Source organism: Malassezia japonica, chromosome 7 (assembly GCF_029542785.1).
Source record: "Malassezia japonica chromosome 7, complete sequence".
NCBI classification, from domain to species: Eukaryota; Fungi; Basidiomycota; class Malasseziomycetes; order Malasseziales; family Malasseziaceae; genus Malassezia; species Malassezia japonica.
The window spans coordinates 503,961-524,596 of NC_083376.1; the positions used below are offsets into that span (position 1 = coordinate 503,961).

A 20,636-nucleotide genomic window follows, 5' to 3' on the forward strand; every position below is an offset into this window, starting at 1 on the left:
AGGCGCTGAGTCAGCGTCCTCACTCTCGCGAGCATGAGCGAGGCCACGGCCGTGTACCGCCTGCTGACGATCCAGAGCCACGTAGCGTCTGGCTACGTCGGTACGTACCTATACTAATGTAGGCAATCGTGCAGGCACCTTTCCCTCGCAGCTCCTGGGCTGGGACGTGGACGCGGTGAATACGGTGCAGTTTTCGAACCACACCGGATACGGGCGCTGGGGCGGCCTGCGTTTCGACGCGGCACACCTCGCCGACGTCTTTGCCAACATGAAGAAGAACGGTCTGCTGCGGCATAACCGAATCCTCACAGGTACGTTGCGCACGCACGCTGATCTAGGCTATACGCCGTCGCCCGAAGCGCTTGCTGCAGTGGAGGACCTGATCCGCGCCGAGCGCCAAAAGAACTCCTCGCTAATCTATCTGCTGGACCCTGTGATGGGTGACATGGACCGCGGGATGTACGTGTCGCCCGACGTGCTGCCGATCTACCGCCGCATGCTGCACCTCTCGTCCATTATCTGCCCGAACCAGTTTGAGGCGCAGGTCCTGGCGGGCATGGATATCACCTCGCTCGACACGATGAAAGCGGTGCTCACCAAGCTTCACGCGGAGTATGGGGTGCCGCACGTCGTCATCACCTCGCTCGAACTGCCGGCCGACGACCTCGCCAAGATCGGCGCGGCGGTCACGCTTCCAGACGGCGCGCAGCCCATGCTCCTGGTAGGCTCGACGTGGGACGCGGAGAAGAAGTCGCCTCGGCCCTGGTTTCTGCAGTTCCCGTCGCACGGCGAGTACTTTAGCGGCGTCGGCGACTTGTTCGCCGCGCTGACCCTCGCCCGCTTCAGCGAGACGCCCGACGACCTCCCCGAGGCCGCGCGGGCCTCGTATGCCTCCTACGGCACGCCGGCAGAGAACGAGTGTACACTGCCGATTGCACGGGCCATTACGCTCGCTGTCGCATCGCTCCAGCACGTCTTGCTCCGCACCCACAAGACGATGGTCGAACTCGGAAAAGAGGAGGGCGTCGATCCGTTCCAGCCTACTCACACTGCCAGCGTCGAGGACCGCGTAAAAGTCATGCGTATGCGCGAGCTGCGCATTATCCAGAGCGCAGGCGACATTCTGCACCCCACCGTGCACTACCGTCCCCAGTGGATGCACCATAGCGCATAGCCTCCACTTTGATGACGATCGCCGAATTGTACAATATTAAGCGCGCGGCGCGCGCCGATCGGCAGGTCGGCTACAAGCCCGAGAAGCTCACCGAGCCAGGGACGCCGCGCATCTGTGGGATGTACGTACTGTTTCTTACCCAGATGTTTTGCGCGGCCGGCCAAGTACAGCTGCCCATCGTGCAATATTCCGTACTGCTCCTTGCCATGCTTCCGCGCGAATGTGCACCGTGCGTGCTCGGAGCCGTTTGCGGTGCAGTCGGCTAGAGCAAATCTGGATAAAGGAGACGTGTCGGTGGACGACGAGGAGCGCCGCAAGACGCTCGAGCTCTTGTGGCGGCTCGAGACGGGCGAGGGCGTCGTGAGCGACGACAGCGACCAGGACGACGTCGAGGACGACGGGCGCTCGGTGGACGAGCTGCTCGGCATGCTCTCGCTTGCAGACCGCCAGCGGTTCCAGTCTTTGCTTAGAGACCCTTCGCGCGCTGCACGTATGTACTTTGACGACGAAGAGCTTGTGCAGCTCTGGTGGAGCGGCGAGCAGTGGCCGGGCACAGATACTGCGTTTGCCTCGGACGTGAGCGCAATGGCAGCGGCACCGCCAGCACGCGTCGATCTTCGGTACAATGTGCTGGGCGTCCTCCTTGCGTATACGTACACGCTGCGTCATCTTCAGCTTGCAAGCTGTACGACGTTAGACAAAGCCACGGTGGCGGAGCCGAGTAGCGCATCGCTGCAAGCCGCGTCTGTGCCTGCGGACGATGACGACAGCGACGGCGAGCCGCCGCCTCTGGAAGACGTATCCGACAGCACTAGCGATACCCCTGCGCATGCCCCGGCAGAGCGTAGCATACCCGATACCAAGGCCGGCGATACAGACAAGGTCGGTGATACCCACGATACCCCGCTGGACGATACCGAGTCTGCCGAACTCCGCGATTCTGGCGTGCTTTTGCTGGAGCGACTTGCTCCTTTTCTCTTTGCGCCCCCACGCACGCCCGATGCGACGCTGGTGCTGACGAGCATCGAGGATGCGGGTCTGTACCTCCTGCAGAAGCTCGGCCCCAAAGACATGGGCACGGAGCCCGGCCAGCTCCTCCTTGCGCTCCTGCGCGATGTCGAGCCGCTGTGCGAGCCGCGGTCCGTTGCCGAGGCCGACGACGCCCTCGGCGCCGCTCCGCTCCTCCATGCCCTTGCCGACCTCGACGGATGGCTGCGTCCTAGGAAAAGCGCATCAAAAAAGCTCGTCTTTTACGCACATGCATACGCGTCTGCTCCTCACGAAGCACAGCAGTCGCTGCACCGCTCGCTGCAGCGCGAGATTGAGCGCCTGGAAAAAGAGCAGGACGACCAGCAGCACGTTGCGCGCGTCGCCGCAGCCAACTCGACGGTCGGCCGCATGGACACGCGCGTCCAGCGGCTTTCTGCGCCAAACAAGATCGAGGTACTCGAGTAGCTATGCAAAGCGGAACGCCGCCGCGCCTCCTACGCGATGGATGCGCAGGATCTTCTTCGAGACCAGTCCGTAGACCGCACGCGAGCCGAGCACGTCGCCTTTCTGGTCGACCTCGCCGGCATCGAGGCCGAGGTGCTTGATCGGCTCATTCGCGAGATCCGGCGTCGCGGCCGTCGTGCGAAAGATGGCCTGGCCACGCTGCCGCCACCACGACTCGGTCAGCGTCTTGACCGATGCGAGCGTGAGCGAGTGCGGCGCCGGCGTCCGGAACAGGAGCAGGAGAATGTGCGCCATCACGACCGTATTCACGCTCAGTGGCGCACTTGGCTCCAGCGTGCTGCTCTGGGCAGAGAGGGCACTGATGCCCGACGGCGCATGCATCGAATCGTCTGCCGACGCACCTCCGTCCATGCGCGCTGTCGCGGGGTCCTGCCCACAGCACTCCAGCGTCGAGAGATAGGTAAAGGTATCGGAGAACGGAGCGGCGGTCGCTGCCGGCGCGACGTACCGCAGACTCTCGCCAAAGTGCAGCCAGATCTGCGCGGCGGCCCGCTCAAGCTCCGCACTTGGATCCGGCGCCGTGCCGGGGGGAAGGAGCGCGGGCTTGGCAGGCGAGCGCTCTTTCAGCGGCGAGGCCGCACGGGCGCGCTGGGGCGTCGCGGGCGAGCGCGGCGGCGTTGCGGTGCTGCGTAGCTCGTCGGTACGGCCGGGCGTATAGCCGACCGACTGCGCGAGCGGCGGGCGCGGCGTCCCGTCGAGTGTGCGGCGCATGCGCGCGGCCGCCGGTGTGCGGCGCTCCGGCGTACGTCCAGCAACCGACTGCGCGAGCGGGCTCGCTGGCGGCGCGGCACGATTCCGCAGCGGCGTGCTGGGCGACTTGGCCGGCGTGCGCGACGTGCTCGGCACCGGCGCCCGCGTCGACTGCCCCAGCCGCGGCTCTTGCCGGCTCGGTGCCTTTTCGGGGCTGCGCTGCGACGCGCTGAAACGGTCGCGCAGCGCAGACGCGCTGCGGCCCTGGGACTGCGACTGGCCCAGAGGGCGGTCGCGGACCAACGCACCGAGCGGCCGCTTGCTCGGCGTGCGTGTGTGCGGCGAGTCTACAGGTGGGGCCGCAGGCGAGGCCGGCTCGGGCTTGCCCTGCAGGACCTGGGCAAGGTCTGACGTGTCGTCCTCGGCCTTCTTGGACGGCGACTGGGTGAGACGTGCAACGTACCTCGAGTTCCGCAAGCATATTCTCGAGCGCGAGAATCTCCATCTTTTCGCGCTGGATCTCGCTCTTGACCTGGCGCAGCTCCGTGTTCTCCGAGAGGCGCGGCCGCACCGGCTCGCGTTTCTCCTTGCTCGGCGTCGGCTGCTGCTTGGCCTTTTCGATCGTCGCCGTGTACCGAGCGATATGGCGCTGCACCTCGCCGTCGCGTTTCAGGAGCATGCGGATGTGCTTGCGTGCGCGGGGTGCATTATGGCTGGGTCAGTCGCGCAACGTACTAGCTCTGCATGAGTTTCTCGGCGGCGAGCAGGTAGAACTGCGCGCTGTGCTCGCCCGGCGCACTCGTTACGCCCCTGCGCAGCGGAGTGGGAATATGCACCGGCTTGATCTGCGGCGCACGCGGCGTCTCGGCGCCCCGCTCGCGCTCCACGTCCTCCGGGGGATAGGCAAACATGGACGCCTCCAGCTGGTCGGCGTCGCGGATCAGTTCGAGGATATCGACATTCTCTGGACGCAGCACGGCATTGGTAAAGTAGCTCGGCGCGCTATCTGCGCTCTTGCTCGCGCTGCACTGGGTACGGATCGCGTCGAGCGAGCCGTGGAGCGACGCGAGATGCGCCTCCATCGTGGTGTGTTGCTCGACGCGTCGGCCACGTGCCTCCACAACCGAGCAGACTCCCGACCTCCACTGATGAGCGCCTACGGGCGGTACCGGGCGCTGGACGGATACGAGTCGCGCGATGCGTCGCTGGAGCGTGCGCCTGGAGGCGCATGGGAGCAGCAGGTGGCGCGAGAGGCAGTAGAGGAGGAGCTGGGCGACGACAAGATCGATGCGGTCGACGCCAAGCTCTCGGCGATGGATCTGGCCATTGCGACCGAAGCCGCCGCGAGCCTCGGCAGCACGTCGACGATGGGCAACGAGATGCAGCTGGGCGACGACCATGTGGTGAGCGAAATTATGCGCTTGCCGCACCACATGCCGGCAGAGTGCGAGTCGCTCTTTGCGAATCTCCAAAAATGCCTCGAGCTGCGCGACAAGTACATGGATGTCAGTCTCCAGGGCAACCTCTTTGACGATCCCAAGAACTGGGACGCGGAGTACTGCGAGGAGTGGGCGCGCGCTGCAGATGTGCCGCTCCCCAAGCCCGAGGACCACGCCAAGGACGGGTCTGTGCATGTCGACGGATGTGCATGGGACGACGAGCAGGAGCGGCCGAAGCCGTGGAAGGTGTATCCCTGTCCTCCGCGTCCCCACTGGGAGCACTTTTCGCCTGCACCTGCGTCGTCATTTGTCATGCGCCCGAACGAGGATGGGAAGCTGGTGGACCCGATGCCGCCGGCGTCGGAGGCCAACGTCATCGCTGCACAGCAGCTCCTGGAAAGCTGCGGCGGGAAGCCTGGCGTGTTCCGCATGCAGGATATCGAGATTCCGGGCGCGCACCATATCGGTGACAAGGATATGCACTTTGACGCGGTCGACGGCGTGTATCAAGTGTGGTTCGACCGCCCCGAGGAGGAACAGCGTGGCCGCAAGGCGGATACGACGCGGCGGTACGTGACCAAGGTCGCGTCCAGCGCCGAGTGGTTCCACGACCTGGAGTTTGTGCAGTCCGTCACGGCCGACGGCCCTGCCAAGACGTTTGCATGGCGCCGCCTGAAGTACCTCGAAGGCAAGTGGAACTTGTACAAGCTCCTGAACGAGTACCGCGAGCTCGACGCGATCAAAAAGGTGCCGCACCGCGACTTTTACAATGTGCGCAAGGTCGACACCCACGTGCACCACTCGGCGAGCATGAACCAAAAGCACCTGCTGCGTTTTATCAAGGCCAAGATCAAGCGGTACCCCGACGACCTGGTCTTGGAGCGCGGCAAGGACGTGCTCACGCTCCGCCAGGTCTTTGAGTCGCTGGGACTCACCGCGTACGACCTGAGCATCGACACGCTCGACATGCACGCGCACCAAGACGCCTTCCACCGCTTCGACCGCTTCAATCTCAAGTACAACCCGATTGGCGAGTCGCAGCTGCGTGAGATTTTTCTCAAGACAAACAACTATATCAAGGGGCGCTACCTCGCCGAGATCACCAAGGAAATCACGCACGATCTCGAGCAGAGCAAGTACCAAATGTCCGAATACCGCATTTCGATCTACGGACGCAGCCCGGACGAGTGGGACAAGCTTGCGGGGTGGGTCGTTGACCACCACTTGTTTAGCCCGAATGTGCGCTGGCTGATCCAGGTGCCGCGTCTGTACGAGGTGTACAAGGCGAACAACAATGTCAAGAGCTTCCAGGATGTGCTGCACAACATCTTCAAGCCACTCTTTGAGGTGACGCAAAATCCCCAGTCGCACCCCAAGGTGCACATCTTTTTGCAGCGCGTCATTGGCTTTGATGTTGTGGATGACGAGAGCAAGCCCGAGAAGCGCTTCCTGCGCCAGTTCCCGCCCCCCCGGCAGTGGAACTACGACCAGAGCCCGCCGTACTCGTACTGGCTCTACTACATGTACGCCAACATGGCGACGCTGAACCAGTGGCGCCGCCTGCGTGGCTTCTCGACGCTGGTCCTGCGCCCCCACGCCGGCGAGGCAGGTGACCCCGACCACATGGCGTCTGCGTACCTGACGTCGCATTCGGTCTCGCACGGCATTACGCTGCGCAAGGTGCCTGTGCTGCAATACCTCTTCTATTTGAAGCAGATTCCCCTGGCCATGTCGCCGCTCAGCAACAATGCGCTATTCCTTGCGTACGAGCGCAATCCCTTCCCCGAGTACTTCCGCAAAGGCCTCGTCGTGACGCTGTCGACCGACGACCCGCTGCAGTTCCACCTGTCGAAAGAGCCGCTGCTCGAAGAGTACAGCATTGCGACGCAGATCTACAAGCTGACGTCGACCGATATGTGCGAGCTGGCGCGCAACAGTGTGCTGCAGTCCGGCTGGGAGATGGAAATCAAGCGCCACTGGCTCGGCACGCACTTTTTCCGCCCCGGCCCCGACGGCAACGACGTGTCGAAAACCAACGTGCCCAACATCCGCCTGCAGTACCGCAACGAGACGCTGAAGCAAGAGATGGCGTTCATATGGCAGCAATAGCTACGTAACTAATTACTTGGTGCTGAGGCCCGACACACCCGGGAGGTCCTTGCCCTCGAGCAGCTCGAGCGAGGCACCACCACCGGTCGAGACGTGCGAGATGTTCTCCTCGGCGCCGTACTTGGCGACGACCGTGGCCGTGTCACCACCGCCGACAATGACGGTGCTGCCCTTCTTCTCGGCCTCGACGCAGGCGTCGAGCAGCGCCTTGGAGCCGGCGGCAAAGTTGTCAAATTCGAAGACACCGGCGGGGCCGTTCCAGAGGATGGTCTTGGCCTTGAGGATGGCCTGCGAGAAGAGCTCGCGCGACTTGGGGCCGACGTCGAGACCCATCCAGCCATCGGGGATACCGCTCTTGTCGTCCGCCTCGCCGACCTTGGCGTCCTTGGCGAACTTGTCGGCCGTCACAAAGTCCACGGGGAGGATCACCTCGACGTTGTTCTTCTTGGCCTTCTCGATGAGGTCGTGCACCTTCTTGGCGCCCTCCTCGTCGTAGAGCGACGAGCCAATCTTCATGTCGTCCAGCTGCTTCTTGAACGTGAAGGCCATACCACCACCGACAATGAGCATGTTGACCTTGTCGAGCATGTTCTCGATGAGCTGGATCTTGTCCGAGATCTTCGCACCACCAAGGATCGCAAGGAAGGGGCGCTCGGGGTTCTCGAGCGCCTTGGAGAAGAAGTCGAGCTCCTTCTTCACGAGGAAGCCCGAGGCGCGCTGGGGCAGCTCCACACCGACGACCGACGAGTGGGCGCGGTGGGCGGTGCCGAAAGCGTCGTTCACGTACACGTCACCGAGCTTGGTGAGCTCGGCGCGGAACTTGGAGACGGCGTCCTTGTCGGCCTTGATCTTCTCGCCGTTGGCATCCTTGCCCTTGCCCTCTTCCTCAATGTGGAAGCGGACGTTCTCGAGGAGGATCACCTGGCCGTCCTTGGCGGCGTTGACCTTCTGCTCGACCTCGGCACCGACGCAGTCGTTGAGGAACTCGACGGGCTTGGAGAGCAGGCGGCTCAGCTCGGTCGCAGCAGGCTTCAGCGAGTACTTCTCAACACGCTGGCCGTCGGGGCGGCCCAGGTGCGACATGAGCACCACCGCCTTGGCCTTGTGCTCGATGGCATACTTGATCGTGGGCAGCGCAGCGACAATGCGCTGGTTGTTGGTGATCTTGTCACCGTCAAGGGGGACGTTGAAGTCCACGCGCATCAGCACGCGCTTGTCCGTCAGGTCCACATCCGTAATAGCGAGCTTCGTAGTAAGAGACATGATGAGGTAGGGAGGCAAGAAGGTAGACAGGTCCCTGAGCCTTCTCCGCGTTCCGGCCCACCGGGAAGGGCCGGTGGCGCGTGCGCACCGGGTGGATTACGTCATAGTGCACCGACGCTTCGCTGCGGCGATCATGCCGATTCCACCCAAGGAGTATCCGCCGCTCGAATCGGTCGGCGCGCTCGAGCCGCTGGAGAATTTGCCGGACGCAAAGCCGAGAGGAGGGAAGGCGCCATGGTCGATTACCACCGATCTCACCGATCTGCGCACGCAGGCGTCGCCGCTGTGGTTCGGCGGCGGCGTCTTTGGCCAGGGCATGTACAACGATGACGCGCTGGTCAAGAGCAACTCGGCGGTGCGCGCGCTCCGCCTCGCGTTCCGCTACGGGATCAACACGCTGGACACGTCGCCGTACTACTACCCGTCCGAGCTCGTGCTCGGCCGCGCGCTCCGCATGCTGGCGCCGGAATACCCCCGCTCATCCTACTTTTTAATTACCAAGTGCGGGCGCTACGGCCCGGCGCGCAGCCAGTTTGACTACTCGGCGGAAACGGTGACCAAGTCTGTGCACGGCAGTCTCGAGCGCCTCGGCACGACGTACGTCGACGCTGCGCTGCTCCACGACGCCGAGTTCGTCTCGGATCAGCCGCGCATCGCACTGCTGCCAGAGGGCACGGCACTCGCCGCGCAGGCCGTCGGCGCGCCGTGCAAGGCCAAGGACGAGCGCACAAAGGACGAGGCACTCGAAGCGCTCGGGCTCGCGCCGCACGACGGCGGACGCATCCGCGGCGACGGCGACCGGCGCATCCTCGAGGGGGTCCGTGCATTGTTTGCGCTCAAGGACCAGGGCAAGGTGCGCAACGTCGGCATCAGCGGATACCCGCTCGGCGAGCTGCTACGCATCTCGCGCCTCGTCGCATGCAACGAGCCGTACCGCCCTCTGGACGTAATTCTGAACTACAGCAACCATACCCTGCATGCCGACCTGCTTCCGCTCTGGCGCCCTCTGTTCGAGGCTTGCCCATGGACTGCGGCGCCCGACGGAGCCAAGTGGCAGGCACCGATGCTCGTCAATGCGTCGCCGTTTTCAATGGGCCTCTTTTCGGACCGCGGGCCCCCGGGATGGCACCCTGCGTCGGACAAGCTGCTGGAGGCCGTGCGCCTCGCGCATTCGCGCGCGCAGCACGCGGCCGGCGTCACGGACGTCGCGCCGGTCACGCCCGATAATGTGCTCGGCTTTACCGCGCTGCTGAATGGCCTCCGGGGGGCGGCCGGCGAGCCGCGCCTCCCAACGCTCCTCGGCATGAGCACGGTGGAAGAAGTGCACATGGCAATCGAGGCCTACCGTGCGCTTGCCGCCGGGCTCGGCCGCGACGCGCACCTCCTCGCAAAAGAAACGCTCGAGACGTACGAGACACTCTACCACCAGCTCGCCTCGTTCGAGGGCATGGTGCACCAGACGCTCCAAGGCGCCGGCGTGCAGAACCTCTGCTGGCCGTCGCCCGGCCCCGATGCATAGCTCTAACCTCCACATGCTCCCCACGTCGTTGCGGTCGATGTATGCGCCGCTGTCGGCGCCGCCGCGCGCCGAGCGGCCGCTGCACGTAGTGCTGGCGTGTAGCGGGAGCGTAGCGAGTGTCAAGGTGCCGCTGATGGCCGCGCGCCTGCTCGAGGTACGTCGCTTGTCTTATAGAGTACGAAAATGTGCACGTCCACATTGTCGCTTCGCGCGATGCGCTCCACTTTGTGGACGTCGCGGAGATTGCGCGCCTCGGCCCCGACGGCGCGTCGTATACCGTGCACGATCTGGCGGCGTCGAACAAGGCCGCGGAGCGCATCGCAGCGGGCGAAGATGTCACGCAGCCGCCGGCGCCCCGGCTGCGGCTCTGGACGGACGCCGAGGAGTGGGGCGCGTGGAAGGCGCTCGGCGATCCCGTGCTGCACATTGAGGTGTGTATTGTCGCTAATGCAGTTGCGGCGGTGGGCCGATATTGTCCTCATTGCGCCGTGCAGCGCCAATACGCTTGCCAAGCTTGCGCACGGACTGTGCGACAATATCGTGACGTCGTTCCTGCGCGCCTTGTCTCCCAGTACGCCGACGCTGCTCTTTCCCGCGATGAACACGCTCATGTACATGCATCCCCATACCGAGAAGCAGCTCGCGATTGCGCGCGACGAGCTCAACTACGAGGTATACGGCCCGATCGAGAAGCGGCTTGCGTGTGGCGATCTCGGCACTGGGGCCATGTTTGAGTGGGCGGACATTGTGGCGCTTGTTGTGGAGCGTTTCGAGCTGCGTGCGTCCTCATAGCGATGTACACTACGGATGGATATCTAGTTACTCGTCGTCGTCGTCGTCCTCCTCCTCCTCGTCCTCGTCGGAGGACTCTTGCGACTCGAGGATATGACGCACGACGGGCTCGGCGCGTTTCCGCAGCTCGAGCACGATCTGGTTGACCGACGTGACGCGGCTGTCGTCTACGTCGAGCACGATGCGGCGGCTCGATGCGTGGCGCCACCACGCGAGAATCGACTCGTCGGCGACGATTTCGTCATTGTACACCTTCTTGAGCAGCGGCAAAAAGAGCTTGGTGTGGGTAACGTTTGCTGCACAGAACGACTGCATCGTCGCGAGCGCCTCGACCTGGTCGTCGTGCGCAACCTCCTGGAGCAGCGGTCCCCAGTGGTCAAGCAGATCGGCGGTGTCCTTCGCCTGGTCGACCGAGCAGCGCGCAAGGACGAACGAGATGGCGACCTTGCGCACCTCGCCCGGCGGTACATTGCTCGCCATACGCAGCGTCTTGAGCTCGATCGCGGCATTCTCTGGGGCATGGCGCTCCTCGAACGCACGCTCGAGCGACGCCGTGGCCTCTGCACGGAACTCGTTGAGGCGCTGCTCCGACTCGAGTTTTTCGCCGTACGTCTGCGACTCGGTCCCCCCAGGAAGGGTGAGCGAGACACTGCCGTAGACCGACGCCGAGTGTGGCGACGACAGGTCCGAGTCCGAGTCCGAGTCGTCGAGATCGCTATCGTCCAGCAGCGGCTCGGGGTCCGAGTCGGCGTCGATCGAACTGAGCTCGGATGCGGCGTCGCTCAGTGCGACATCGTCGAGGTCTGCGCCCATCGCAAAGAGCTTGGCGTTCAGCGGGCTCTCGATATCGTCGTGCTCGTCGTCATCGTCGTCGTCGCCGTCATCATCACTCGACCGCTTTGCGCCCAGCGGCTCCCAGAGGAAGCCCTGGCCCTGTGCGCCGAGCGCCGCAGCATCGCCGCGCTCCTCTTCCTCTTCCTCTTCCTCCTCGTCCTCGCTCGCGCGGTACGGGTGCAGCGACACACGCGCGCCCCGCGGCAGGTCGACGTCCGGCCCGATCGTCACGCCCTGCGCAATGACCGAGCCTTTAGGGATGCGCACATTGTCGAGGATCGTGACATTGTGACCGATCATGCAGCCCGCAATGTCGCACCCCGTGCCGATGCGGACGTCGTCCCAGATGTACGCGTGGTGCACCTTGGAGCGCGCGCCGATCGTGACGCGCGCGCCGATCATCACATGGCTCACCTCTGCGTCATCCTCGAGGCGCGTCTCGGCGCCGAGGACGCTGCGCAGGCCAATGCGCCCCGACATGGCGCACGTCGCGCCCGCGCCGAGGAACCGCAGCGAGCTGAGCCGCGTGTACACCGTGCCGTCCGGCAGGCCGAGGCGCGGCGTGTACGGATAGGTCCACCCTGTCATTACGTCGTTGCACACGACGTCGTACGCGGCCGGCCCCGAGGCGCGCAGCATGTATCCCTCGCCGTACGCCGGCGAGCCGTGCAGGCCGTTGGACGACGCGTCCCACGGAATGCCCGACGACGTCGACGACGCGTTCGCCGGCGGCGCGACGTGCACAAAGATCTTGGCCTCGAGCAGGTCCGAGGTGAGGATGCCCTGCACAAACTCGCGGCGCAGCGACTGGTAGTCAAAGTTTTCCGTAAAGAGGGGCGGCACGTCGATCGAGCACACGTCCACGCCGCAGTCGACCAGGTCGTTGCGCACGTCCATTTCGGCGCCCTTTCCGCTGAGGCCCATCGCACTTTCGTCGTCAAACAGCTCGAGCGGGAGCTTGAGCATGGGCTTGCGGGGAATCGCTGGCACCGCGGTGTAGTGCAGGAGCTGCGACGTGCTCGGCGCCAAAGCAAACACCGACAAATCGCCAAGCGGCCGCGCACGGCTGCGGTGGCCGACCGGCATCGTGCAGATCGTCATGATTGCGTTGCGGTCTGCGCGGCGGCGCTGCTTGTGGGCCTCGACGACTGCAGCGAGGTCCATGTTGCCGACCGCGTCCGCGTGCATCAGGATAAAGTCGGTCGTGATGATCTGGTGGGCGTCGAGCTCGCGCATCGCGTCGCCGACGCTGCGTGCCTCGGGCACGGCGATGAGCGACACCTTGGTCAGGGACGAAGTGTTGACACTGGTACCCCGCGACGGCTTCACCAGCGCGGGGTGGTGCTCCTCGAGGTATGCGCGGATCTGCGGCGCGTGCCACGTCGCGAGGAAAAAGACTTCGTGCACGCCCGCCTTGGCGAGCGCCTCGAGCGTCCACTCGATCAGCGGCACATTGCACACCGGCATCAAACACCGCGGCATGTCGAGCGTCAGCGGCGCAAAGCGCTGCGTAAAGACATCGCACAAGACGACCGCCTGCAGCGGATCGTCCTGCGCCATCTCCTCGTGGGCCATGGCGGAGGAAGCTGACTAATCTTTTGCGCTCCCGGCTTGGACAGCGCCACGGCATGCAATCGAGTGGCAGCGGTGAAGCGTCGCCGATGCGGCGCTCCTCGTCCGTCCTCGGCGGACTGTTCAACTGGATGAGCCCGTTCCGCGGCGGCGATGCGTCGGACGCGGAGCGCGGCGATACGTCGATAGAAGAGCCCTACTCGCCACTTCCGCGGACCGCGAGCGGACTGCTCCACGAGCCGCCGAGCGAACGGGGGGGGCTCCCGAGCACAGTGAGCTACAGCGCACTGCCTACACAAAAGCCGGCGCTGCCGCGCGCATCGTTCGGCGAGTCCAGCGACACGTACGCGGCACGGTGGGACTCGCCCCGCGCCTTATACCAGCCAGACACGTCGCTGGCATCCAATCCTTCGCCGCTCGCGCGGCGGGGGCAGGCGGCCGATTTCCACGCGGGGTCGTACGAGACACCGACGAAGCGCACGCCCAATACGTCGATCGGATCCGTGTCGCCGTTCGCCCCGCCAAGCACCGGCCGGAAGCACCGGCCGATCTACTTTGGCGCGGGCACGTCGCCCCGGACGACCAAACCATACTCGCCGCTGCGCTCGAGCATGACGGCCTCGCGCTCGCTCAATGCGCTTGCTGCACCAGAGGAGCCGAAGCGCCGCAAGACGGAGGCCTCGCCGAGCGCCGCCTTGCCGGTCCACTTTGAAAAGCCGAGCGCGCCGAGCGCGCCGAGTGCGCAGGTCGACGAGCCCTCCCGCAAGCGCCCGGCAGAGTCCGCACCGGAGAAAGAGGCGCCGCCGCCGACGCGCGCGGCGTCGACCATGCTCTCGGTCCTCGAGACGTCCGAGCCGCTGCCGCCCGCGCCTGTGCCCGAGATTGTGAATCCGTACCAGACCCGACAGTCGACACGGTCGCCACGCGCAGCGACGCCGCGCTCGACGCGGGCCAAGGCGCTCGAGGCGGCGCGCAAGCGCGCGTCGACGACGCCCCGCGATGCGGACGCGCCGCCCAAAGTCTCGCTTCTGGACATGGTCGAGCGCACGGCGCCGGCGTCGTCGCCCGAGCGCCGCCGCTCCAAGCGCCTCCAGAATACAGAGGAGGACAAGGGCGAAGAGGATGCGCTGGAGGTGCCCAAGACCTGGCAGATGAACAAGCCCAAGCGCCCGTCGCCACTCGCAATGGGCGTCGGAAAAGAAAAGGAGGCCCAGGACGAGGCAAGCAAGCCGAAAGAGGACAAGGAAGAGAAGGAGGCTCCGAAGGAGACCGCCGAAAAGGAGGCCGGCGACAAGCGCAAGGTCACTTTCGAGGCGCCGCTGCCCGCCAAGGACGCTGTCGCGAAGCCGTCGTCCAACGACGCCGGGGCTCCTGCTCCCGAGCCAAAGCGCTCGGTGTTTGCGCCGCCCAAGGCCGAAATGCCCAAGGGCATCCCGCCGAAGAGCTTTGCCCCGTTTACAAACACCGGCTTCCCGTTGAGCGCTGCGCCTACCGAGTCCGCTAGTCCTCTTGCTTTGAGCCACCACGACAACAGCAATATCAGCGGCACGTCGCCGCACTCGCTGTACCGGTCCCCGTCGGCACCGAGCCTGCCGACGTCCGCTGGCGGATTCGCACCGCACCTTACGGCGCCGGCGCCGGTGCCGTTTGTGTCGGCACCTCCGGTGCCTGCTGTGCAGATCAAGGCGCCCGAGCCGACGGTTGTCAAGGAGCCGCTGCCCGAATACCTGCAGGGCGTACCGACCTGGTCGATTGTGCAGCCGCCCTGGAAACATACCAAGGACACGTCGTCCGAGGCGGCGCGCCGTGCCTCGCAAGTCCCGTATGAGGACCTTCCTACCTTTTCCTTTACGATTCCCCAGACGACGGTCCACGGCGCAGACGCAAGCCCGCCCAACTCGGGCTCAATGCCGTACGCCGTGTTTGGCTCGCAGTCGTCCGCCAAGCCGCACGAGCAAAAGGAGCAGGCGATGGGCACCGGCCGCTCGCCTATCGCGCCATCGCCGGGCTTTTCGTTCTCCCAGCCGACTAAACTGAGCACGTCCAAGGCCGACGCCGAGATGCCGCCGACGTCGGCGTCGGCGTTTAGCAAGCCGTACGAGACGCCTTCGTTTGGGGGACTGGCCGCCAACTTTTCGTTTGGCAAGCCCGAGGCAGCGCCGGCCAAGGAGAGCAGCGAGCAACCGAGCAGCTTTTCGTTCGGTAAGCCGGCAGAGCCTGCGCAGGAGAAGCCGAGTAGCTTTTCGTTCGGTAAGCCTGCCGAGGCCCAGGAGAAGCCCAGTGGCTTTGCTTTTAGCAAGCCCGCCGAGGCCGCGGAAAAGCCGAGCGGGTTCGCGTTCGGCACGCCCGCCGAGTCAAAAGAAAAGCCCCCGGCCTCTTCTTTCGGCGCACCTGCTCAATCCATTGCAAAGCCTTCTGGCTTCTCGTTTGGCAAACCCGCCGACCAGGCCACCGACAAGCCGTCCGAGCCCGCGCAGGACAAACCCGCCTTTTCGTTCGGCAAGCCCGCGGACAAGCCCTCTGGTTTCTCGTTCGGGCAGTCTCAGGACAAGCCTGCCTTTTCGTTCGGCAGCGGCTCGGGCTTTTCGTTCGGCAAGCCAGCCGATACCCAGCCCTCTCTGTCGTTCGGCAAGCCGCAGAGCCCGTCTCCGTCGGGCTTTGCATTCGGCGGCGCCCCCAGCTTTGCCCACCAACCCGGCAGCGCAGAAGGCCCGCCCAAGTCGAGCGCCGGCCTGGCCTTTGGCATGACGAAGGAGACGCCTATGCTTGGCGAGCCTGTTCCTCTTGGCGGGCCGGCGTCATCTGCACTAGCCGCCGATGCGCCTGCCACGTCCGATGCGCCTGCCACGTCCGATGCGCCTGCCACGTCCGATGCGCCTGCCACGTCCGATGCGCCTGCCACGTCTGACGCGCCTGCGCCGTCGGGCGACAGTGCGCTGACTTCGGCCGGTGAAGGCGAGGAAGGCGAAGAGACGCTGCACGAGGTGCGTGCCAAGATCTGGAAGCTAGAGGAAGGCAAATGGCAGGATCTCGGCATCACGCTCTTTCGCATCAAGAAGAATGAAGAGACGAGTAAAGTCCGCGTCCTTGCCCGCAATGCTGTCAATGGCAATGTCGTGTTGAACTTTTTGCTATACAGCGGCTTCAAGGTGACAGGCGACAAGAGCGTCCTCTCGTTTGTCGGCATGATTGATGCGAAGCCTTGCAGCCTGCGCTGCAAGGTCAAGACGATCGATGCGGCAAACGCGTTGAGGGATGCATTGATGAGCAACACAAACTCGGCCTAGGAATGAACTGTTTTTCAAGCATCACCGTGTGCGTCAGGTCAGCCCGTACGCCCTCCTATTTGATTGCCTTGTCTGTCAGTGGCCTGGCGATTGAAGCGAGCGGCAAGAGAAAATGGGGTGCTATGGATTTAGGTGGCGCTGGCTGTACCAGCGTCGCCCATTGAAACGCCCCCGACATTCCGAATAGCAGGGAGCTTGCAATGAAAAGATTGTACGTATTCACCACAGGCGAGAAATCGGGCGGCGACTAGACAGACGGGCCAAGGCCGATGCCTGCGCTGCGAAGGTGCCGTCCCAGAACAACACCCACAAGCCAAACCAGCACCACACAGGATTTGTGCGTGCCGGTGACACAACGGGGTACAGCAGAGCACATAGCTATGGGTATGCGCGGTAACCGCAGAAACTATACATGCTCGCTCGACGTACCGTTGGGCTTGTTCTCCGCAGGGTCGTCTGGCAGCTCCGCCTCGTCCTCCTCGCCCGGCACCGACTGGTAGGCCGAGGCATGCGCCGCATTCGCCGCGCGCGACTTGGACAAGGGCAGCATCCAGTAGGTGCCGTGACGGAGGTGCAGTGCATAGGCGTAGAGCACCAGCGCAAAGTAGAGCTTGATCAGCCAGCCGCCGACCAGCACACCCGCGGAAAAGTCGCGCTCTGCCACCCAGATGGCATTGGCGGCCTGCGCGCGGCGCTGTGCCTCCTTCTGGCCTTCGGGCGTGTTCACGTCGTAGTCCTTATGGCGGTACTTGGCCATTTCTTCTGGCGTGCGGTACTCTGCCTCGAGGTTTTCAATGAGTGTCATCAGGCCCGCCTGGTGGCTCGAATTCGACACCGGCTTGCCGTCATGCGCCGCATAGGCATACCACCAGAACGCAAAGAGCAGCGTCCAGCCGGTCGAGACCATGTGGTCCAAGATAAAGATATGGGCATACCGAAGAACAGCGCCGGGTTTTTCCTGGGTAAGTCGAAGCACGTACGTCGCTAATAGCCTTCAGGCCCCAAATGAACACGGGGATCGTGGCGATAGAGTAGATATAAAGAGAGAGTTGGGCAACCGTGCCGCCTTGGAAAATCGCAATGATGCCGTAAATGCCGGCAATCTTGTTGAAGAGGGAAAACAAAGTGAGGATTTGACTGCCGACTTTAATATCCATGAAACCAAGGAACGACGTCACATACGTCTGTATAGACGCACTGGGGGGGCGGAAGTACACTCGCGGCATGATTCCTCGCCGTCAAGAGAGGCTGTCGTCGCGTAGCGAAGCACGGCGCTCCACGTGCGCCCACGTGGCATTTCCACGCGACGCGCGGCACGACGCCAGTGGGGCTCTACACGATGCTAAATGTCCCAGTCCTCGTCGTCGCTGTCCATCTTCTTTTTCCGCGCGACCTGCGTTAGCCCATAGACGTACCGTAATCTTTCCGGTCTCTTGCGCAGGATTCGCCTGGTCGATCTGGTCGAGGAGCGCAATCAGCTGGTCCTCGGTGACACGCTGCCGCACTTGGCCACTGCGCGCCATCTGCAGCAAAATATCCGAGACGGCGTTCGACTTTTGCGGCTTGACCAGCGCAATGCGCGACACTTGGTAAGATAAGGAAACATACACCGCTCGCGCGCGTCGCTATCGAGGATCTGGCTCAGCATCTGGCGCTTCATCTCTTCCTGCTGTGCCAGCTTCTCCTCGCGCTCTCCATCGGCACCGCCCGAGGCGCCAAGGCCAGCGGGGAGTCCACCAGGAACACCACCACCTGCAGTGGGACCTGAATTAGCCAGTCCACGTACCGCCCCCGGCACTGCCCCGTAGCTCAGCCATACGCGCACGCCTAATTGCCTCCAGCTCGGGGTCGCTCATTTCCTAGCACGTGGTAGATGGAAAATGGATGCACCCAAAAATCCACCGTGCATGTGGAGTACCGCGGAGGGGCGCAGCCAAGCCGTAGATGTTGCTCATGGCCTGCAGCCAAGGCGCCCATTGGAGCCGAGTACCAATGGTAATTCGCGGAAAGTTCTCCCTCGCCCAGGATGAGTAGAACATCTTGCTAGATGTTGCAGCTGGCCTTCATTCATCCCATTCCAGAATGCATAAAGGATGCCGATGCAAGACGGAAGCACCCCACCCCGTTCCTGATCCTCTTCCACACTTGCCAAGGCTCCGGTAGCCCGCGCACTCCTACTTCATTGAGCGTTCCTGGTGAATTGCTCTACACATTTGTACACCCACACGACGTCTGAGAACTGGTTTCTTTGGACACATCCCTTACTCGATACCTTTTTGTGTTGATTCATCTTTTCACAATGGCATTCTCTGTCACTCGTATGCTTAACGTTGTTTGCGTTGCCATGCTCCTGGCGAGCCAGGCCGCTAACGCTGCCCCTGTTGCCATGGGCAACGCTCAGGGCGACCTCGCCGCGCGCGGCAACGTTGCCAACGCTCGCGATGAGATCCCTGACTTTGCCCGTCGCGGCACGGACATGAGCGCGGGCAAGGAGCGCGCTCAGCGCCGCAAGGTCCACGAGGAGCCCACCTGGGAGCCCTACACGGTCCTCGTCCCGAAGACCACGGAAAAGGGCTCGACCGTGCACGACACCAAGACGAAGTACCGCACCCGCACCCGCACCCGCACCTACCTTACTACCTATACCCCGTCGACTACGTCGCAGCAGTCGTGGACTAGCGTCGCTACCCTTGGTACGACGATTACGCTCGAGGGCGCTGGTTCCGGCACTGCGCAGCCGACGTCGGCTATTAGCGGTGGCTCAGGTTCGGACAGCGGCTCGTCGGGTTCGTCGGGTTCGTCGGGCTCGTCTGGCTCGTCTGGCTCGTTCCCTGGCGTGACTTCGGGATCTGGCTCGGACTCGAACTCGAACTCGGGTGCGGACTCGAACTCGAACTCGAACTCGAACTCGGGTGCGGACTCGAGCGCTAACTCGGGTGCCAACTCGGGTGCTGGCTCGGACTCCAACTCGAACTCGAACTCGGGTGCTGGCTCGGACTCCAACTCGAACTCAAACTCGAACTCGGGCTCTAACTCGAACTCGGGTGCCGACTCGAGCTCGAACTCGGGCTCTAACTCGAACTCGGGTGCCGACTCGAACTCGAACTCGGGCTCTAACTCGAACTCGGGCTCTGACCCGTCTTCGAGCTCGAACTCGGGCTCGGACTCGTCGTCGAACTCGAACTCGAACTCGGGCTCGAACTCGGGCTCGGGCTCGGGCTCGAACTCGGGCTCTGACTCGTCCTCTGGCTCCAAGTCGGGCTCGGACTCGAACTCGGGCTCTGGTTCCAAGTCGGGTTCTGGCTCTAAGTCGGGCTCTAACTCGCACTCGGGCTCCAAGTCTGGCTCGGGCTCCAAGTCGGGTTCGGGCTCGCACTCGGGCTCTGGCTCCAAGTCGGGTTCGGGCTCCAAGTCGGGTTCTAGCTCTGGTTCGAACTCGGGCTCCAACTCGACGTCTGGCTCTGACTCGGGCTCCGGCTCCGGCTCGGGCTCGGGCTCTGGTTCCAACTCGAGCTCCAACTCGGGCTCCAACTCGACCTCCGGCTCTGATTCGGGCTCCGGCTCGGGCTCTAGCTCGAACTCGGGCTCGAACTCGAACTCGGGATCGAACTCGAACTCGGGATCGAACTCGAACTCGGGATCGAACTCGAACTCGGGCTCTGGCTCCGGCTCTAACTCGAACTCGGGCTCGAACTCGTCTTCGGGCTCGAACTCGGGTTCGAACTCGGGCTCGAACTCGTCTGGCAACGACCCTGAGCTGTGCGACGACAGCGAAAGCGACAGCCTTCTTCCTCCCCTTCTCCAGAACTTCCCGAGTGCTAGCCAGGTTAGTGAAGCGGTCAGCAAGCACTGCGTCCCCACTTCATCTTCTAACTCGAGCTCTTCGTCCGGAACGTCTTCCGCTTCCCCTTCCTCTTCTGCGCGCAATGCTAACATCAGAACTGATACGAGCGGCTCCTTCCCTACTGCCACCTCGAAGCGGCTAGACCGTGTGGTTTCGACGCTCAGCTCGTCGGACGTGTCGTCCAGCACTTCTCCCAGCTCGAAGCACTCTAACAAGCACCACTCCTCGTCGCACGGCCACAGCTCGAGCAAGCACCACTCGTCGAGCAAGCATCACTCGTCGAGCAAGCATCACTCGTCGGGCAAGCATCACTCGTCGAGCAAGCACCACTCGTCTGCTAAGGCCACGTCGAGCGATGACTGTGATGACGAGTAAATTGAGTTGTTGAAGTGCGGGAGGCTCGAGCCGACGAATGAATGTTACCCACTATGTCTTCCGATTCACGTATCGAGTATTCCCCTCTAGTTGTCCCCTAGTTCCCCGTCTGTATTCCTGTACAAATGTGTCTTAACCCCCTATTGTGAAACTCCACTTGTGGAGAAGTGTGCGCAACTTTGATTAGTCAGTCCATTTTCTGGTCCTTAGCGACTCCATTGGC

The 20,636-nt window shown here is 63.6% G+C and overlaps 11 protein-coding genes across 11 annotated transcripts; 6 read left to right on the plus strand and 5 right to left on the minus strand.

Moving 5' to 3' along the window:
- Positions 1 to 33: 33 nt before the first annotated feature.
- BUD16 (pyridoxal kinase) lies at positions 34 to 1,174 on the plus strand (the record flags this gene model as incomplete). The annotated part of the gene is made up of 3 exons (XM_060267689.1): positions 34 to 100; positions 123 to 311; positions 339 to 1,174. 3 exons carry the CDS (start codon positions 34 to 36, stop codon positions 1,172 to 1,174), a joined length of 1,092 nt encoding a protein of 363 aa, XP_060123672.1.
- Positions 1,175 to 1,185: 11 nt separating this feature from the next.
- On the plus strand, positions 1,186 to 2,629 carry MJAP1_003765 (uncharacterized protein; the record flags this gene model as incomplete). Its single annotated transcript, XM_060267690.1, has 2 exons — positions 1,186 to 1,295; positions 1,318 to 2,629. The coding sequence occupies 2 exons, from the start codon at positions 1,186 to 1,188 to the stop codon at positions 2,627 to 2,629; spliced, it is 1,422 nt and encodes a 473-aa protein (XP_060123673.1).
- Positions 2,630 to 4,461, minus strand: MJAP1_003766 (uncharacterized protein; the record flags this gene model as incomplete). Its single annotated transcript, XM_060267691.1, has 3 exons — positions 2,630 to 3,820; positions 3,843 to 4,092; positions 4,154 to 4,461. 3 exons carry the CDS (start codon positions 4,459 to 4,461, stop codon positions 2,630 to 2,632), a joined length of 1,749 nt encoding a protein of 582 aa, XP_060123674.1.
- Positions 4,462 to 4,527: 66 nt separating this feature from the next.
- AMD1 (AMP deaminase) lies at positions 4,528 to 6,927 on the plus strand (the record flags this gene model as incomplete). The annotated part of the gene is made up of 1 exon (XM_060267692.1): positions 4,528 to 6,927. The coding sequence occupies one exon, from the start codon at positions 4,528 to 4,530 to the stop codon at positions 6,925 to 6,927; it is 2,400 nt and encodes a 799-aa protein (XP_060123675.1).
- Positions 6,928 to 6,939: 12 nt separating this feature from the next.
- Positions 6,940 to 8,190, minus strand: PGK1 (phosphoglycerate kinase; the record flags this gene model as incomplete). The annotated part of the gene is made up of 1 exon (XM_060267693.1): positions 6,940 to 8,190. One exon carries the CDS (start codon positions 8,188 to 8,190, stop codon positions 6,940 to 6,942), a length of 1,251 nt encoding a protein of 416 aa, XP_060123676.1.
- A 133-nt stretch (positions 8,191 to 8,323) lies between these two features.
- Positions 8,324 to 10,501, plus strand: MJAP1_003769 (D-arabinose 1-dehydrogenase (NAD(+)); the record flags this gene model as incomplete). Its single annotated transcript, XM_060267694.1, has 4 exons — positions 8,324 to 9,687; positions 9,812 to 9,863; positions 9,886 to 10,140; positions 10,163 to 10,501. 4 exons carry the CDS (start codon positions 8,324 to 8,326, stop codon positions 10,499 to 10,501), a joined length of 2,010 nt encoding a protein of 669 aa, XP_060123677.1.
- Positions 10,502 to 10,528: 27 nt separating this feature from the next.
- GCD6 (translation initiation factor eIF-2B epsilon subunit, GEF) lies at positions 10,529 to 12,910 on the minus strand (the record flags this gene model as incomplete). The annotated part of the gene is made up of 1 exon (XM_060267695.1): positions 10,529 to 12,910. One exon carries the CDS (start codon positions 12,908 to 12,910, stop codon positions 10,529 to 10,531), a length of 2,382 nt encoding a protein of 793 aa, XP_060123678.1.
- Positions 12,911 to 13,038: 128 nt separating this feature from the next.
- On the plus strand, positions 13,039 to 16,194 carry MJAP1_003771 (uncharacterized protein; the record flags this gene model as incomplete). The annotated part of the gene is made up of 1 exon (XM_060267696.1): positions 13,039 to 16,194. One exon carries the CDS (start codon positions 13,039 to 13,041, stop codon positions 16,192 to 16,194), a length of 3,156 nt encoding a protein of 1,051 aa, XP_060123679.1.
- A 406-nt stretch (positions 16,195 to 16,600) lies between these two features.
- MJAP1_003772 (uncharacterized protein) lies at positions 16,601 to 17,420 on the minus strand (the record flags this gene model as incomplete). Its single annotated transcript, XM_060267697.1, has 2 exons — positions 16,601 to 17,152; positions 17,175 to 17,420. 2 exons carry the CDS (start codon positions 17,418 to 17,420, stop codon positions 16,601 to 16,603), a joined length of 798 nt encoding a protein of 265 aa, XP_060123680.1.
- Positions 17,421 to 17,536: 116 nt separating this feature from the next.
- Positions 17,537 to 18,050, minus strand: MJAP1_003773 (uncharacterized protein; the record flags this gene model as incomplete). The annotated part of the gene is made up of 4 exons (XM_060267698.1): positions 17,537 to 17,587; positions 17,610 to 17,779; positions 17,803 to 17,958; positions 17,981 to 18,050. 4 exons carry the CDS (start codon positions 18,048 to 18,050, stop codon positions 17,537 to 17,539), a joined length of 447 nt encoding a protein of 148 aa, XP_060123681.1.
- A 488-nt stretch (positions 18,051 to 18,538) lies between these two features.
- MJAP1_003774 (uncharacterized protein) lies at positions 18,539 to 20,413 on the plus strand (the record flags this gene model as incomplete). Its single annotated transcript, XM_060267699.1, has 1 exon — positions 18,539 to 20,413. One exon carries the CDS (start codon positions 18,539 to 18,541, stop codon positions 20,411 to 20,413), a length of 1,875 nt encoding a protein of 624 aa, XP_060123682.1.
- Between the last annotated feature and the right edge of the window lie 223 nt (positions 20,414 to 20,636).